The sequence below is a fragment of the Marmota monax genome, unplaced genomic scaffold (genome assembly GCF_021218885.2).
Source record: "Marmota monax isolate L192 unplaced genomic scaffold, Marmota_monax_Labrador192_F-V1.1 WCK01_AAM20220418_F8-fsc00103, whole genome shotgun sequence".
Classification (NCBI taxonomy): domain Eukaryota; kingdom Metazoa; phylum Chordata; class Mammalia; order Rodentia; family Sciuridae; genus Marmota; species Marmota monax.
The window spans coordinates 1002705-1020045 of NW_026694286.1; the positions used below are offsets into that span (position 1 = coordinate 1002705).

Here is a 17341-nt window from a genome sequence, read left to right on the forward strand (position 1 = left end):
CGAATATGTTAGTGAAGTTCTAAAAATAGTCTTAAGAGAAAAATTTGAATATTGACAGTGTTTTAGGTAATTTTTCCTAGGTATATAATTATTAGCTTTATGTTAAAAACTGTGCTGTTCTTTATTTTTTCATGATACAACTCTTTCATATTTTAAGAAGAGAAGTTTCTGATTTTATTTATTTAATTTGATATTGACAATGCAAAAAACTAAAATTGCATAAAAATTACATAAGATAGAAAATGCTGACTAATTTGAGAGGCAATCTGCTGTGGAGATTTAAAGAGTTTATTCTAGAAGCAGCCGTTTTGAATTTGTATTTAGGTTACACTTGATCCTGTGCCTCAGTTTCTTTACACATAAAATGAAATATATGCTCTCAAAGGGCTGTTGTGAGAATTCAAGAGTTAGTAAAGGTAGTTCTCCCTTGCTAGTCTTTTGTAACTGATTGGAAGACACAGTGCATGAGTTTTCATTATCAGTACTGTGCAATGTGAGAACTGCCTATACTCGTGAAACACTTAGAATAGTACTTCACTTGAAAGTTTTAGCTCTGATATTAACAAACCTTAATCATATCTTCTTTTGTTACCTTTTGTACTATTTTTAAGCAAAAGGGAATAAATTTTCTTATTGGCTTTCACAAATCCAAATTATATGAATTTTCCTCCAAGCATTCATTGAAAAAGAAGTGAAAATTGGCACACTGGTAGAAGCATAAGAAAAAAATTGTGTTAATTAAGTACTTGTTATGCTTTATTATAGAGGTTAGCTAAACAGTATAGATTTGGGCACTAAAATCCTTAGTAATTAGATGTTTCTGCATTGTTTTTGGAATTTGAGAGCAAAAATGGTAAAAAGGAAATAGATAGGTGGTATGGTGAAAAAAGTGTCAAGGGGTTTAAAATTACAAACTACAATTTAAATCTGAGTCTGCTACTCATGTCCTTGACAAAATATTTAATCTCTCTGGATTAAGTATTTTCCTTATTTAATCCTTAGGTTAATTATATATAGTTGTTTTCTCATCTATAAAATGGATCTGATAATAGTACCTTCTTCATTTAGATTATTGTGAGATTTACAGTTAGAATAGTGCTTAATTAAAACTTAACACAGTGTCTAGCACATTTAGTAAATAAAATATTAACATTATTACAAAGTAAAATAAGTATTTCTAATGACTGTCTTTATATGCGTGGATTTACCAGTATTTAACACAGATTGAATTTTAAAATATTAGTGATTATGGAGTAAAATCAGTATACTGCAGAGGTATAAACCCTTTTTTATTAATCTTCCAGGAAACTTGTGGTATAACTTGCTTATGGACATTGGAAGTAGTGAGCAATCTAATAAGTAAATCACTTGGTTATATCAATACAAGAACTCATCTTTTGAATGCCTGAAAAGAGCCTATCATTATTTGTGCTTGAGAAGTCAGATATTATATAAAGTTAAAGATCACAAATAAAAAGTAGTTTGATAAAATTTAATTTTTCTTCTTGAATACTTTTTGTACCTCAATCCTTTTAAGATTTTACCTACTCAGATGATTTCTAGCATGAGTTATCATTGTCATAGTTTCTAGCATAAAACTAAGCCTAGACATCAGACATTTTTATTATATAGTTGAGACAGCTTTCATCACATGTAGAATCTATGCGTTTTGGAGACAGAAATTATTAAGCTTGGACATTGCTTAGCTTTTGCTTGATTGTATTATTTTTAAAATATCAAATCATTGTTTCTTTTGATGTTTCAGCACTTGAGTTTTTAAAACCTGTGTATTTTATTGTATGATTTTCTCTTAGGTCCCCCTCGTCATTTGAAAGTGAAACCTGATTCTGAAATTTTAGTTATAGAAAATGGAACAGCTTTCCCATTTCAGGTGGAAGTTCTAGATGAATCAGACAACATAACAGCACAACCAAAACTGATTGTCCATTGTAAGGTAAACTTATTGTGAGACAAGAATAATTATAGGCTGTATTTTAAATCCCATGGTAGTAGTAAATGGCAATAACTACATTTTTAAACTACTTTATAGTAAGTCTTAACATGATTGTTCCGTGGAGAAATTTGTGGGAGCTCTTATTGCTAATACTTTCTCAGTAATCCTAAACCAGTGAAAGACACCAGCTTTGCCCAGTTTCAGAAAGAGATTTGTGGATGAAAGTTTCCTCCTCTCTTCTCCCTTTCTTTCATCCCCATTTAAGATGAAGTATTTTATTTGTACAGGCGGAATACAAATGTCTGTCAGGATTAGCAGTGGATGGATAAATGAAGGTGGGTAAAAAGACCACAGAAATGGAAAGGAAACCCAACAAAGCGTAGTAAAAAAGAAAAGACTAGTGATTGAGAATGTTGGTTTTCCTTCTAAAAGAAATAGCTTTTACTTAGCATTGTAGAAAATTATTATTTATGTTCATAAATTCTCTAGATTGTTTATTTATTTATTTATTCATTTATTTGTTTAGTTTGGGATTAAACCCAGGGTACTGTACTGCTGAGCTACATTGCCAGTTCCTCTTTATTTTTTATTTTGAGACAGTGTCTCACTAAGTTGCTGAGGCTGTCCTTGAACTTGAGATTCTCCCGTGTCATTCTGATTATAGGTCTGCATCACCATGCCTGGCTAATTCTGTAGAATTTTGAATTTAGAATTTTCCAATTTATACCCATAAATAGTAACTATAGTGAGTCATTGGAAATTTTTGATTAATTATTAAATACTCAGTTACATTTGTTAGGGTTTTGAATTATTTTTCATCCTCCTTATAGTTTTCAGGTGCTCCAAACCTTCCAGTCTACACAGTGGATTGCAGTAGTTCTGGAACCAGTATTTTAACAGGATCTACAATTCATGTTCAGAATATTAAAAAAGACCAGACACTTAAAGCAAGAATTGAAATACCTGTAAGTTGTCATTATTTATTAATATTATTGATTGTTAAAACAATTAGTCTTTAACAGATTTATACTATTTTTTTATAGATATATAGTTCTTTATTAGTATTTCCACATTAAAGGATTTTGTTATAACCTACATAACCTACTAATAGAATAGTTCTTATTGGAAATGCATCATGGCTGATGGTGAAGACATAATGGAAGAGGGCAGTATAAACAGGCAGTATTGCTGAATGGGATAACAAATAAATAAAATATGTAAATGTGATTCCCCCCCCCCCCCAATGTGTGTGTGTATGCGCACGCCACGAATTGAACCTAGGGGCATTTAACCACTGAGCCACATTTCTAGCCCTTTTTATTTTTCATTTTGAGAGAGGGCATCACTAAGTTGCTTAGGACCTCCCTAAATTGCTGAGGCTGGCCTTGAATTTACAATCCTGCCACAGCCTCCCAATCTGCTATGATTACAGGCATGCATCACTATGCCTAACTTAAATGTGATTTCTTAGTAATCGATATGATTGGCAGATAACTTAATCAATTTATTAACTCATACTTGTCTGCCGATTATACAACAATTATTAGTAATCTTGAGCCTCAAGGAGTAAAAGATAGGACTTGCATTTTTTTAATCAGAAGAAGATTACTCAGTTTTATTCTTGTTTTCAAGCTGATTATATTTGATAAATCTGATTCATTTCTTTTATGCATTAGTATAGACAACATATTTTTGAGCAAACTATCTTCTAGAAGGTCAGGAAGTACAGGACTTAGAGAAGAATCTGAACTTGGAGGCAAGAGTAATAAGTAGGAGTTATGTGAATACTAAAAAACAGCAGTAGGTAGAAGACCAAGAGTCCAAATCACTTAAAAACAAATACCAAGGTGTATTTTCTAATGGGCAATTACAAAATCTTATCCAAAGGCAATTCCTCAGAGTTTAAGGAGTCAAGCTAGTAAGATAAATTTCTAAGATTGCCTGAGAGTCAATGAAGTACAAATTTTAAATATATTATCAGTCACTTGAATGGATTTCCATAGGAATGGCTGCAACTAGATGAAGAAGGAGATGAATTAAACAAGGTAAAGGTAAAAAGTATTTTAGAGTTAAGCTTATTTTAAACTTAGTGTATGCTGTGGAATGTAGTGAGATTATGAAATAATGATGTCATATTTTTGTGTACTTAAAATCAATTTATATAGCATAAACCAGTTCTTCACTGATCTGTGGAACACTGGCATACTAATAATAATTGATATTTTTCCAATATATTGATCAGTTCAGCCTTCAGTTCATCTAGGTTTCTTTGGCTTTATGCATCCAGGTTTCTATGTTCATTTACCCAGTGTGTTATCAACTGGTAAAATATAGAAAGCTTCAATGTAACCCATTATAATTAAATAATAAATTGTTTAGTAACTTTCAAGTGATGGTCACTGAATCTGTGACATAGTAAAAATTTTATAAGTTTACAGTACTTTTAAAACAAATTCAGAAATGAGGGGGAAGAAATCCTTTTAGTACAAATATACTTATTATTGGTTTTAAGAATATAACCAAGGCTGTTTATAACTTGATGGTGTAAAACATGGAATTATTAATAATATAACGAACTTAATGACAAACCCTGTAAGTGTAACAGTACTTATGATGATCATCCATAACTTTGAAACTAAATTCTTCAGCAATGTAATGGATTTCTAAGTTTTTAGTAGAGATGCCGCTAAGTACATGATTGTATTTTTCTCTCTTCCTAGAGCTGTAAAGATGTGTCACCTGTGGAGAAGACGATCAAGTTGCTTCCTAGTAGCCATGTTGCACGACTTCAGATATTTAGTGTAGAGGGACAAAAGGCAATCCAGATCAAGCATCAGGATGAGGTTAATTGGATAGCAGGGGATGTTATGCGTAATCTTATTTTTCAAATGTATGATGAAGGAGAAAGAGAAATCAACATAACATCAGCTTTAGCAGAAAAAATTAAAGTAAGTATCTCAAATTGGTTATTTGCAAGAAGTTTTTTTATTTTGGTTTGATTTTGAAGGGGTGGGGTATGGAGATGGAACCCAGGAGTGCTTAACCACTGAGCCACATTCTGCAAACCTTTTTATTTTTTGTTTTGTGACAAGGTCTCACTAAGTTGCTGAGGCTGTCTTGGAACTTGTGATCTCCCTGCCCTCAGCCTCCCAAGTCACTAGAATTCCAGTTGTGTACCACCATGCAAACAGGTGGAGCATAAGCAAGAAGTTTTATGGGTAGTCTCTAAGAAGCAACTTAGAGAAAATGACTATTATTTAAAATTCTGGGCTGAGAAAGTTTTTTCAAGGACTATACTGAAATGCAGGTGATTCACATGTGAGAAACTTGTACTTAGAAAAATTATTTTGACCCTTAATCAAAATTTCTAGGTTTTGGCATTTTATTTAGTTATATACTTTTTCATCAAATGTAAATCTGCAGTCATAATTTCTGCCTTTTCCCATGCAATGTATTTATAGTTATTCTGAAGGTATTATACAAATGGAAGTGTTGAAAAGCCTTCAGTGAAATAATATTGTTAACTACAGAGCCTTTATTGGCCATTTGAGATTGATATAGCTATCATATAAATCTAACTTTAAACTTAGATTGGATTGAATGTGCATGGTGAAACAACATATCAATGAACAGGGAACAAAATCTATTAATATTTTGTCTACTTTCAGCCTTCTATAGTTGTGATTTTTAAATCATCAATATCCTAATATTGTCTTATAGTATATGCTACTACATGGAGCATATTATTATTTTTTACCACATACAGTTTTTAAAAATATTCATTCCTCAGGTGTAGATGGACACAACACAATGCCTTTTATTTTTATGTGGTGCTGAGGATTGAACCCAGCTCCCGCCCGTGCTAGGCAAACACTCTACCACTGAGCAACAATCCCAGCCCCCACATAAATTTTTTACCGTATAAATTAGACAGCTCTGTGGCATTCTCCTTTTGGTTGACTGAAATTATATTGGGCAATTTATGCTTGCTTCTTTCAAAGTCCAGTGAGTTCTGCCATAATGAGACACGGGCATTCCTCAAATGCACTGTGCCGTCCAGAACCATGCAGTAAAAAATCACAAGGCTTATGGGGAAAATGGAATTAGAGGCACAACACTCAAACTTCATTAGTAACCCATTTAAAAAGAAAGGAGCCTAAAACAAGTGGCAAAATATAAACAGTAATGCATATGTGAAGAAGTACATAAATACTTTAAAAATACAGCAGTTTTCTTTGCTTGCCAGAGTTACTGGAAAGATAGTGAATACTACTATTTTCTTAAGTTAAATGTATAATTTTTACAGAGGTTTTGTAGTCTTTAGAGAATTAAGCCAAGATTGAGGGAAATCAGTTTGAATTGAGAGGGCAGCACAGCTGGGATAAGGGGAGAAAGGCTTTGTCCTTTCTATATAATTGCTGCTTGCCTCCATATAGTAGCATATACTATAAAACAATATTAGGATATTGATGATTTAAAAATCACAACTACTTTGGGGCTGGGGACGTGGCTCAAGCGTTAGCGCGCTCGCCTGGCATGCGTGCGGCCCGGGTTTGATCCTCAGCACCACATACAAACAAAGGTGTTGTGTCTGCCAAAAACTAAAAAATAAATATTAAAAAAATTCTCTCTCTCCCCTCCCCCTCCCTTCCCTTCTCTCTCTCTCTCTCTCTTAAAAAAAAAAATAAAATAAATAAAAATCACAACTACAGAAGGCTGAAAATAGAGTGTTAAGCTAAAAATTCTTAAAAGGATTCAATTTAAAAGTACGACAGAGTAGCATAATCAATTTGAAGAAGTATGAATTAAGTAATAAATTAAGTAATTCAAAGAATATAAAATTTGGAGCTTAAAACATTCAAGAAGAGATTAAGACCAAAAGATGACCAGAAAGGAAATTACATTAATGGATATGACTTTCTTTTTCTCATTTTGCTATATAAAGGTCCACCCAGGTCTCATTCAAAGCCTTTATCCATACTCCTCTGAATTGATCACATTATCTGAGCTATAGGGTTTTTTCCCTCTTTTCTTGTAGTTTTAAATAATAATGACAGTGGTGATAATTTTGTGGCAGAGTTCTAAAGTAAGAACTTAATTTTTTTATTACACTGAAAGTTATGGCACAATAACAGCAAAGAAAATACTTTTTTTTCCCCGTCATCCTAATAAATAACCAGAATCATTTTTGACATAAAAGGACTCTCTGTCTCTCCTTGGGGTTAGTGCTTTAAACAAATTAGACTCTATATTCTTAAATAATGCTATTATTTTCTAGGTTAATTGGACTCCTGAGATTAACAAAGAACACTTGCTACAGGGTCTGCTTCCTGATGTACAAGTACCAACATCTGTAAAAGATATGCGCTATTGCCAAGTTTCATTTCAAGATGATCATGTGTCTTTGGAAAGTGCATTTACAGTAAGGTTTGTGGACTTAGTATATTTTGAGATACTTTAAAATTTGGCATATGTCATAAACATTTCTCTTCAATGCAAACATGTGAAAGTTTATGAGATAAACATATTGCAGTTTCAATTAAATATGGGTAGGTTGTCTTTGGTTTGTCTTTCACTGTAAATGGTAATTAATTCTTATCATGATTATAACCCTGCATTCATTGAATTTGCCCTCTAATAACTGAAAGAACAAAAACTTTCATTAAAGGAAAGTCTTCCATTTTGGAAGCAACAGTGAAAACATCTCCAAAATGACAATGGCATGAAAAAAGATGCAGAGTGATCAGTGTGATGTTTAAAAGGAAAAATTCTTTTATTGGTTATTGATGACTTTAGGCTGATTCCAATCATAGTTATTATGAAGAACTCAGAAAAGGGAAAGGCTTATGTAAATATGTAAAAACCTATCTTCTTCCCGGCCTGTCAATTCCTTGGCCACCTCTTTTCTAGTGATCTCTTGCATTGTAATTTCTCTACCTGTTTCCATAATATTTCCAGCACTTAGATCAGCTCTGAATTTGAAATAAAATCTTTGGATTTATCACTTTTCTAACCATAACCAATTCTCTTGATGAGTTGTTCTTACCCATTTATTTTCTCACTGCACTGTTGTTTTAATTTCCTTTTAATTTAACTATGACATAAAATGGTTTTTAAAAATATATATATTTTTTTCATTGTATGAATTGAAGAGAGGTCCCAATCTGATTTTTCAGTGCACGTCTGTCATAATTTTTTTTTATCCCTGTATCAGTACTATATGACTTTTAAGTATTTTTAGAGTTAATAGCTATACTTTATGAGTTGAAGAGGTATTTGGAAGGATATCTTAATTTTAAGTTTTATAAGATTATATATATATTGCTCTTTGGAATATTGGAACTACTTTAAATTTTTTTTCTACAGTTAATGATGTAACTAAAGCCTTTTAAACAATTTCAGACCACTTCCTGATGAAGCCAAACATTTAAAATGTGAATTAAAGGGGGGAAAAACAGTACAAATGGGCCAAGAGCTTCAAGGAGAAGTAGGTTAGTATGGCCTTCTTTCTTTCTTCTGTGGTGGTTTTTTTACATTAGTATTTTTTTTTTAATTTTTAGTTATACATGGGCACAATATCTTTATTTTGTTTATTTATTTTTATGTGGTGCTGAGGATTGAACCCAGTGCCCCACATATGCAAGGCAAGCGCTCTGCCACTGAGCCACAATCCCAGCCCTTACATTAGTATTTTAATAGGCATAATCTGAAAGGCAAGTTTTTTAAAAAAATATTTTTATTTATTCATTTTTATGTGGTACCGAGGATTGAACCCAGGGCCTCATGCATATGAGGCAAGCACTCTACCACTGAGCCACGATTCCAGCCCCTGAAAGGCAAGCTTTGACATCCATTCAAAATCGATTTAGCAGCTAGACATGGTGGCACATACTTGTAATACCAGGTACTTGGGAGGCTGACGCAGGAGATTCAAAAATTTGAGGGCAGCCTAGGCAACTTAGCAAAACCCTGTGAAAAATTAAAATAAGGAATCTTAAAAAAGGTAAGGGATATAGCTTAGTGGTACAGCAAATTTTGCTTAAATTGTGCCCCACTGCCACCAAAAAATAAGAATTAATTTGACCTTTTGTCAGAAGAAATAATAATTAAGTATAGAGTAAATGTATTCCTATGCAGCCTGTTCATTCATTATATCTAAAAATTATATAATATTAAATATTTTCTTTAAATTTTCATGGTAAAAAACCTGATTAAGGGATGGGTTTGAGCTGTGACTCAGTGATAGAGTGCTTGCCTAGCATGCATGAGAACCCTGGGTTTGATCCCCAATACCACCGAAAAAGTAGAAAGAAAGAAAGCTAGCATTAACATCATGTTAAGTATATAGTTTAAATGTTCTTATGTAGATTTTGATGTATTAATTTTTAATGATTATTAAAGAAATGAGTGTACTCATTTAGTGCCCACAATTACTTATGTAAGAGAACAAAGTTAAAATTTCTAAGTCTGTTTTAAGTATGTCATATTTATTTATATCTTGTATTAAAGAGATAACACAAAGATAAAACTTTTTTCTTTTTAAGTCCTAATAGTTACAGATCAGTATGGAAATCAGATTCCAGCATTTTCACCAGGTTGTTTATCTGCTTTGTCAATTGCTGGGGTTGGACTTGATAACTCAAATTTGAAAACAACTTTGCAGGTAAGGCTACTTTCTGTAACAGTTTTTTCAGACCTTTTTTTTTTTTAAAATGTATAAAAAGCATTGGGTGAGAAAGGAGAATATCTAAGAGGTTTGACTTGATTTTTCAAACTTCAAAGTCATAAAAGCAAAACTTATATAATGAAAATTTGCAGTTATGCAAAAGTGGAATAACAAAAGTTATTCTTGTGTTCCCCTCACTCAACTTTAGTGATCATCACGTCTTTCTATATCATATCATCTTCTAGCAAATTATAGATATTATATCATTTCTCCATACATATTTTGCATATGTATATATATTTGTATTATGTGTAGTGACTTTTCAAGTAGCTTATTAAACTTCTTACAGCCTGCATTAAACAGGATACCAAGGAGAAAACTTATTGTTAAAATTGGCCACAGTTAATTCAGCCTGAAAAATAAAAACCCTGATTGGGGGGCTGGGATTGTGGCTCAGTGGTAGAGTGCTTGCCTAGCATGTTTGAGGCACTGGGTTCAATCCTCAGCACCACATAAAAAAGTAAATAAACAGAGCTGGGGATGTGGCTCAAGCGGTAAAGCGCTTGCCTGGCATGCTTGGGGCGCTAGGTTCGATCCTCAGCACCACATAAAAGTAAAACAAAGATGTTGTGTCCACTGAAAACTAAAAAATAAATATTAAAAAATATTCTCTCTCTCTCTCTGAAAATAAATAAATAAATAAATAAGCAGAATAAAGGTATTGTGTCCATCTACAGGTAAAAAAGAAACTTTTAATAAAAATTTTAAAAATATAAACCCTGATGGCATTCTTAGAATTTAAAACAAACAAGCATGATTGGAGAAGTCAAAGGTGACTTTAGGGAAGAGGACATTCTGGAGTTGTGTCTTCAAGAAACCTGCCAGGCCAGCATGAGTGAGAGTGTTCTCTCAGGCCTAAGTGAAGTTAAATTTATGTATAACATTGACCTTCTTAAGACTTTTCCTCCACTTTGAGCTTTCATGACACTTTTCACTTGACAGATTAATCACAATAGCCTCATTGTTGCCCTTCCCAAGTAGAGTTTTTATAATTCTGCTAATCTATTATAGCTATTATTTTCTGATTTTCAGAATGGAACTATGACTATATTGGAGCCCTGCTGAACAACTTTTAATGATGTTTTTTTGTACAGTGATAAAGTCTGTTCTTTGACTTTGAGGTTCTTTCCTTACCTAGCTTTAATCCCATGTGCAGATGAAATGAGAAGTAAATGTGCTCCTATTGTTATTCATACATAATGCCTGCTTCCTAACTCTGTGCACAGGTTCTATCCTCTCTCACCTAATTGCTATTAAATTGAAACCTGTCTTTCTACATCTTCAGTTTCCCTCTGTATTTTGGATTAAACTCAAAGGCACTTTACCACTGAGCTACATCCCCAGACATTTTTTTTATTTTGAGATAGTCTCTAAGTTACTAGGATGTAGCCAAGTTGCTGAGGTTGGCCTCAAACAATACTATAATATTACAATATTGTATCCTACAATACTATATTTAAATACTATTGCTTTAGTTAGTCTGCAATACCTTATAATATTCCACTTAGTATACTCACAACTTTCCCCCTCCCCTCTTACCCTCCATAGCTTTTTATTCTACAGCCAAGTGAACCTCTTTCAGCTTTCTATTATTTTACAACCAATACATACTCTCCTGGCTCATGTTCAGAAATTTATATTTAATTCTGTTTCTACCGACCCATAATTGTTAGCGCAATTTTGTTTTCAAGATTTGAAATAAAATCAGAACAACTTCCAACATGACTTTAAAAAGGAATCACCTCTTATTTATGATGTTAAATGTACAATCCTATGATAGGCTTCATATATTTTGAATTTTGAATATGTTTTACGGATGAATATCTATTTGATTTTTCTTCATATTGAAAATTTTGCTAAACCATGGGGTTTAAGGGAGATTAGTTTGGATTATTGCAATGTTTACTTTACCTAAAATGCTGTATAAACATTTGTTCTAGAATATAAAACTTGAAATTTTATCTCTGATTTTTAAATTTTGATGAAGTGTATTTCTACTTAGAGGAAATGTAAAATGATTAAGTCAGTAAAGGTCAACTATTAAAATATGAATACTACAGTATCATATAGAGTCAAAGCCCCTACCCTTGGAGATCACCTTGTCATGGGTATGGCTTGTAATAGATAAGAAGAAAGTGATAAGAAAAATAAAAAAGAGAAGGTGATAGTGTGCCATTATGTAGAGTGGTTACGGAAGACCCCTTTAATTAAGGTATCATATATGCAAATAATTAAAGAAAAGCCATATAGATATCTGATACATACTGTTGCAAACTGAGGAAAAGAACACAAGTATAAAGGCTGTTATCTGGCAGCAGGCACTTGCTTGGCTATTTGGGTAACAGAAAAGAAGCAGTACAGATTATTGCTAATCCAAAATCTGAAAAACTCTGAAATCTGAAACTTTTTGAGTACTGAAGATGATATGCAAAAAGTTTCACACTTTGAGGTATTTTCACATTGGAACAATTCAACCAGTCAAGTTTATGCAAATATTTCATAATTGAAAAACTAAAATCTGAAGTACTTTTGGTTCTCAAGCACTTTAGATAAGCATTTCTTTCTGTATAAGGAATAGGAAAATTAGGAAATGATAAGGTAATATGTAGCCAAAACCTTTCAGATTTGCTAGGTACAGTGACACCTAATCCTAGGGTTCAGGAGGCTAAAGAAGATCACAAGATCAAGGCCAGCCTGTCTCATAATAAAAAGTGAAAAAGAATGGGTTCAATCTCTCGTAAAAAAGAAACAAACAGCACTTTAGATTCTACCCTACCAAAAGAAAGAAGGAAATTTAGTTTCTCCTTGTTTTAAAGTAAAACTTATGGTATGCCGCTGTTGGCATGGGTACAGTCTATTTATCATCTATGTGAACATCTATGTGGCCATGGACTAATGACAAAACATTTAAATATAATTTTTTTTTTAACTAAGCAATATCACCCTGTCTTTTTTCAATGTACTTTCCTCACTAGGAAAACACACAAAGTATAAGTGTAAGAGGGATCAAATTTATTCCAGGTCCTCCTGGAAATAAGGATCTTTGTTTTACTTGGCGTGAGTTTTCTGACTTTATTCGAGTTCAGCTAATTTCTGGACCTCCAGCTAAACTTCTCCTTATAGATTGGCCAGAACTAAAAGAGGTAAGCAACTTCATATATTGGAAAAAGTTTAATATTACATAGCTTGTTAATTTCAGATTGTCAGGGGTTAGTGGATCAGAATAGATATATCTTGTTGTTAAATAACAACTAATGTGAAAGTAACAATAACAAAAGAGCAAGGTAATGCAAGGCTTAATGTTTCCTTATTTAATTGATCACCATGTCTTAATTTGCTAATATAACAAATATAATAGTTCAGGTCTTAAAAACTGCATTATAGGAATTTGCAAACATGCAGAAAAATTAAAAATACCATAATGAACTTCAATATTCAGTTAACCCAGTTTTATTGGTTACTGATTTTTGCCAGTTACTAGTTTAAAAAATTGTAGTGGAGTGTTTAAAAAGCATATGCTAGACATAAGGTCATTATACCCATATATATTTTAGTATGCCAACCTATGAAAGTACTTAAATCTTAGAACAGTAATTTTACAAATATCTGCCCAATTTTACCTTTAAAGTTTTTTTATTGAATTTTAGAATTCTAATTTTATTTTTTAACATTTTTATTTATTTTTAATTGAGAATTGCCAATTATATACGTTTATTATGTATAATATGGCTTTTGAAATATGTATTACATTGTTTATTGGCTAAATTTAGCTAATTATATATATGATCTCACATCTTGTGAGAACATTTAAAAATCTACTCTTTGCAATTTTCAAAAATACATTATTAACTAGTCACCATATTGTCCAATAGATCTCTTGAACTTAGACATCCTATCTGAAATTTTTGTGACCTTTAATAGAATAATTTTAAAATGTTCGAATTCTAGCACTCAGTTATGGTATAGCAGGCTTTAATAATTGATGTGACTTACACTTTTTTAAAAGAAAGTGAGCTCACTTACCCATAGTAGTAGGTAAAATGATTTTAGTAAAGAAGCAAGTTGTATAAGAAAATTTACATGCCTGTGCCCCACTTTGATGTTTCCCTTTTTGATTTGTGAATTTAAAAAACAGGAAAAAATTGGTGATGCTAGTGTACTTAAAAAAATTTTTTTTAATAGTATGTTGAGCAAGGTATTTCACTGAAAAGCCAATGGGAGTGTATGTATTGTGTAAATTAAAGCATTTTTGTGGCTATTGTTACCAATCAGGAACTTGTTAATATAGTTGACTATATTATAGTGCTTATCAGGTGGGAAAAATCTTACTAACATGTTTATCTTTTTGTATGATTTTGAAGGGGGAGACTGTAAAAATAATGACAGCTTGTTAATTTGTTACAAGATTTATTTGTAGATAGCATAATAATTCAGGAACTTTAAAATAAAACATAAAACGAATTTATTCATCTGTTAGTCATGTGTTTTGTATATCCATAAGACTGAAAAAATTATCACTTTGTATCTCATTTTCCTAATTTAATTCTTGACTCACCCTCTTCCCATAGAAAGTAAGTACAAAATGGAACTGACATAATAACCTAGTAAAATAATTTTAAAAATAAATATATAAGTATCTACATAAATTATTAGGAAACTCAAATTCTGAAATGTTAAATAACATGCCAGTTTGACAGAAGGCCTGGAGATGCAGCTCCTTTTTTTCACAAACATTTAATTTTGGAAACTGACTTTTTCTACTATTTCCCAGAAAATTTCATTTCTGCTGGCTTGGGCTATAGTTGTTTACTGTGCTAGATGTGGCACATACCTGTACTCAAGGAGGCTGAGTTAAGCGGATCAAAACTTTGGGGCCAGCCTGAGCAAGTCAGCAAGACCCTGTCTCTGAATAAAACTTTTTATTTTTATTTATTTTTTTTTAATATTTTATTTTTTTTTGTTTTAGGTGGACACAATATCTTTATTTTATTTTTATGTGGTGCTAAGAATCAAACCCAGTGCCTCACGCATGCTAGGCAAGCACACTTCCACTTGAGCCACATCCCCAGCCCCTGAATAAAACTTTTGAAAGGACTGGGGTTCAGTGTAAGAGCATTTGTCTAAGATTTATGAGGCCTTGGGTCTGATTCCTGGTACTGAAAAAAAAAAAAAAAGTCATTTACTGAAAGATATCCTTTAAAAGTAGTTAGGAATACTTTTAAAAGTTAGGATATCTTTTAAAAGAAGTTAAGATGGATAATTATTTGTGATAAGATTAAAGTACTTAGAAATTTATAGCACTTTCTAAAATTCAAGTTTTTTATATTTTTGGCAAATGAAGTATACACTCAACTATAGCCTTGTAAACTTCATGGGAGATAAGCAATATACCTAAATTAGTCTCAAGATTCTTGTTTGTTTACACAGCATTAATTTTTCTCCCATTTCTAATAAACTTCTCACAGAGTGAGAAATGGAGAAAGCAGAAGAAACATAGATAGGAGAGAAATGATAAATTTCCTTTTTCACTCTTTCATTCTCTCCCATCTTCTTTTTGTAACTTTTAACTCTGAAACAAAGCCAGTCTCAATGGTACATGCTTGTAATTCCCACAGTTCAAGAAGCTGAGGCAAAAAGAACACAAGTTCTAGGTACCCTCAGCAACTTAGGGAGACTCAAAAAGAACTCGTGATGTAGCTCAGTGGTGGAGTACCCCTGGGCACAGTTCCCAGTAATACCAAAATGAATTAAAAAAAAAAAAAAATCTGACACAGAATTGGACTCTTAGCAGTTACCTTGCTTAACAATATGTCCTTTGATATATCTAATATTAATAGATCAGCAGACAGAGTCCTAGAATTAAACAAGCCTTACATATTTTCTAGGGAGAAAACAAAAAGCATTTAAAACCAGCAAGACTGGGTAGATCATTTGTCCTCTTTAGCCAAGGGTTACAAAGCTATCCCACATAATACATAATGGCAGAGAGCTAAATATTTCCAGAGGAGCTAAACTACAGATTGCCAATGCTAAATCTGAGAATCAAAGATAAACTTGTTTCCACTGAATTCATTCTAGTATGTAACTTATAGCAAAGTACCTTAAAAGCCACTGATGTCAAATGCTGTTTTTCCTTTTATCAAATTGTCAATCATTTCTATAAGAGTGACATTTATGGTAATTTAGTTGGCTTTCAGGGCTTTATACGTATGCAAGTAAGTACATTGGTTGGCATGTGTGTTTTAATGCTTCTAAATATTTATATTCATTTCAGCCCATTCCAGTGATTAATGGAAGAGAATTACAAAATCCTCTCACTGTTCAACTTTGTGATCAGTGGGATAATCCAGCACCAGTACCACACGTTAAAATAAATCTCATAAAAGCTAACAATTTAAAGGTAAGTTCTTCCCTAATTATTTTTCACTTAAACCTCTGTACTTCAGGGCTAGGGATGTAGCTGTGTCGTAGAGTGTTTGCCTAGCATGAGCAGCACCCTGGGTTTGATCCCCAGTGCCACACACAAAAAAAGAAATTGTACCTAAAGATTTAGTGTTACATTCTTTCTCTTTCTAAAATATAGTCTTAGGTGGGTGTGGTGGTATAGAACTGTAATCCTAGCTACTCGGGAGACAAGACAGAAGGATAACAAGTTAAAGGCCAACCTGGGCAACTAATAAGACCATGTCTCAGAATAAAATTCAAAAGTGAGGTATGTGGCTTAGTGGTAGAGCACTTTTCTGACATATGTAAGATCTTGGGTTCAGTCCCCAGTATGGCAAAATTACACACATGTGTAATTTTGTGTAGTGTGTGTGTGTAGTCTTTATTACTACTCAGTATAAATCAACTTGAAGAATGTTTATATTTATTTTGAGGAAGTAAAATTTACATATACAACTGGTGTAATGGGGCCAGTATTGTATGGGCAGTTTGAGTGTTCATATAGTACTAATAATGTTTGCACTTCAGATTAAGATAGATAATTTTAACAAAGTGAATGAAGACATACCATGAAGATCTACAGTGTGGGTTAAGGAGTAGGTATTATTGGGAAAACATGCTGAGTCTGAACAAAAGAGGCATGCAGATATCTGTCCTCTAATCCTATGGAGAACTACCAGAGCCAGGGCAGAGCTGCTAGACCTTATACTACATTGTTTTCTAGGGTGAAACACCTCTCCTCTATTATTATTTTTATGTGGCAAGTGTGAATGTGGCCTACTAAGGTCTAGGGAGAAACACAGTGCTTGGGTACCAAAGAGTTCAGTGTTAGGTATCAGCTGCTTCCATAATGTTGGGACAGGCTGTTGCTCATCATCTAATGGAAACTAGGTTCCTGATGCAATGTTGGAGGCCCTCTTACTATGAAAAAGAAGAAAAACTACTGCTCCTTTTAAGATTTTATTTTTACACAGTACCTTTTTTTGATTGAAGGAAATTTGTTGGCCAAGTTGTTGCTAGGCAATCCACAGAAAGTTACTGGGATTATATTCAGACAGTCTGGAATATCCCTCCACAAATATTTCTTTCTTTTTTTAGGGTGGGTGGGTGGGTACTAGGGATTGACTCAAGGGCATTTGACCACTATGCCACGTCCCAGCCTTTTTGTATTTTATTTAGGGACAGGGTCTCACTAGTTCAGCACCTTGCTTTTGCTG

General features: G+C 32.8%; 1 protein-coding gene across 5 annotated transcripts in view; it reads left to right on the forward strand.

The window, feature by feature from the left end:
- Smchd1 (structural maintenance of chromosomes flexible hinge domain containing 1) overlaps window positions 1-17341 on the forward strand; it is a 151290-nt gene that overhangs the window by 76785 nt on the left and 57164 nt on the right. For all 5 annotated transcript variants that reach the window (XR_009228878.1, XR_009228879.1, XM_046467441.2 and 2 more), the window contains 8 exons: window positions 1815-1954; window positions 2785-2919; window positions 4675-4902; window positions 7233-7381; window positions 8357-8445; window positions 9499-9617; window positions 12656-12823; window positions 15955-16080. Coding sequence is in view for 3 of the 5 variants with exons in the window: in XM_046467441.2 (XP_046323397.1) it covers window positions 1815-1954; window positions 2785-2919; window positions 4675-4902; window positions 7233-7381; window positions 8357-8445; window positions 9499-9617; window positions 12656-12823; window positions 15955-16080 (1154 nt within the window). In the remaining 2 variants the exon portion in view is untranslated. The remainder of the gene's footprint in view (window positions 1-1814; window positions 1955-2784; window positions 2920-4674; window positions 4903-7232; window positions 7382-8356; window positions 8446-9498; window positions 9618-12655; window positions 12824-15954; window positions 16081-17341) is intronic.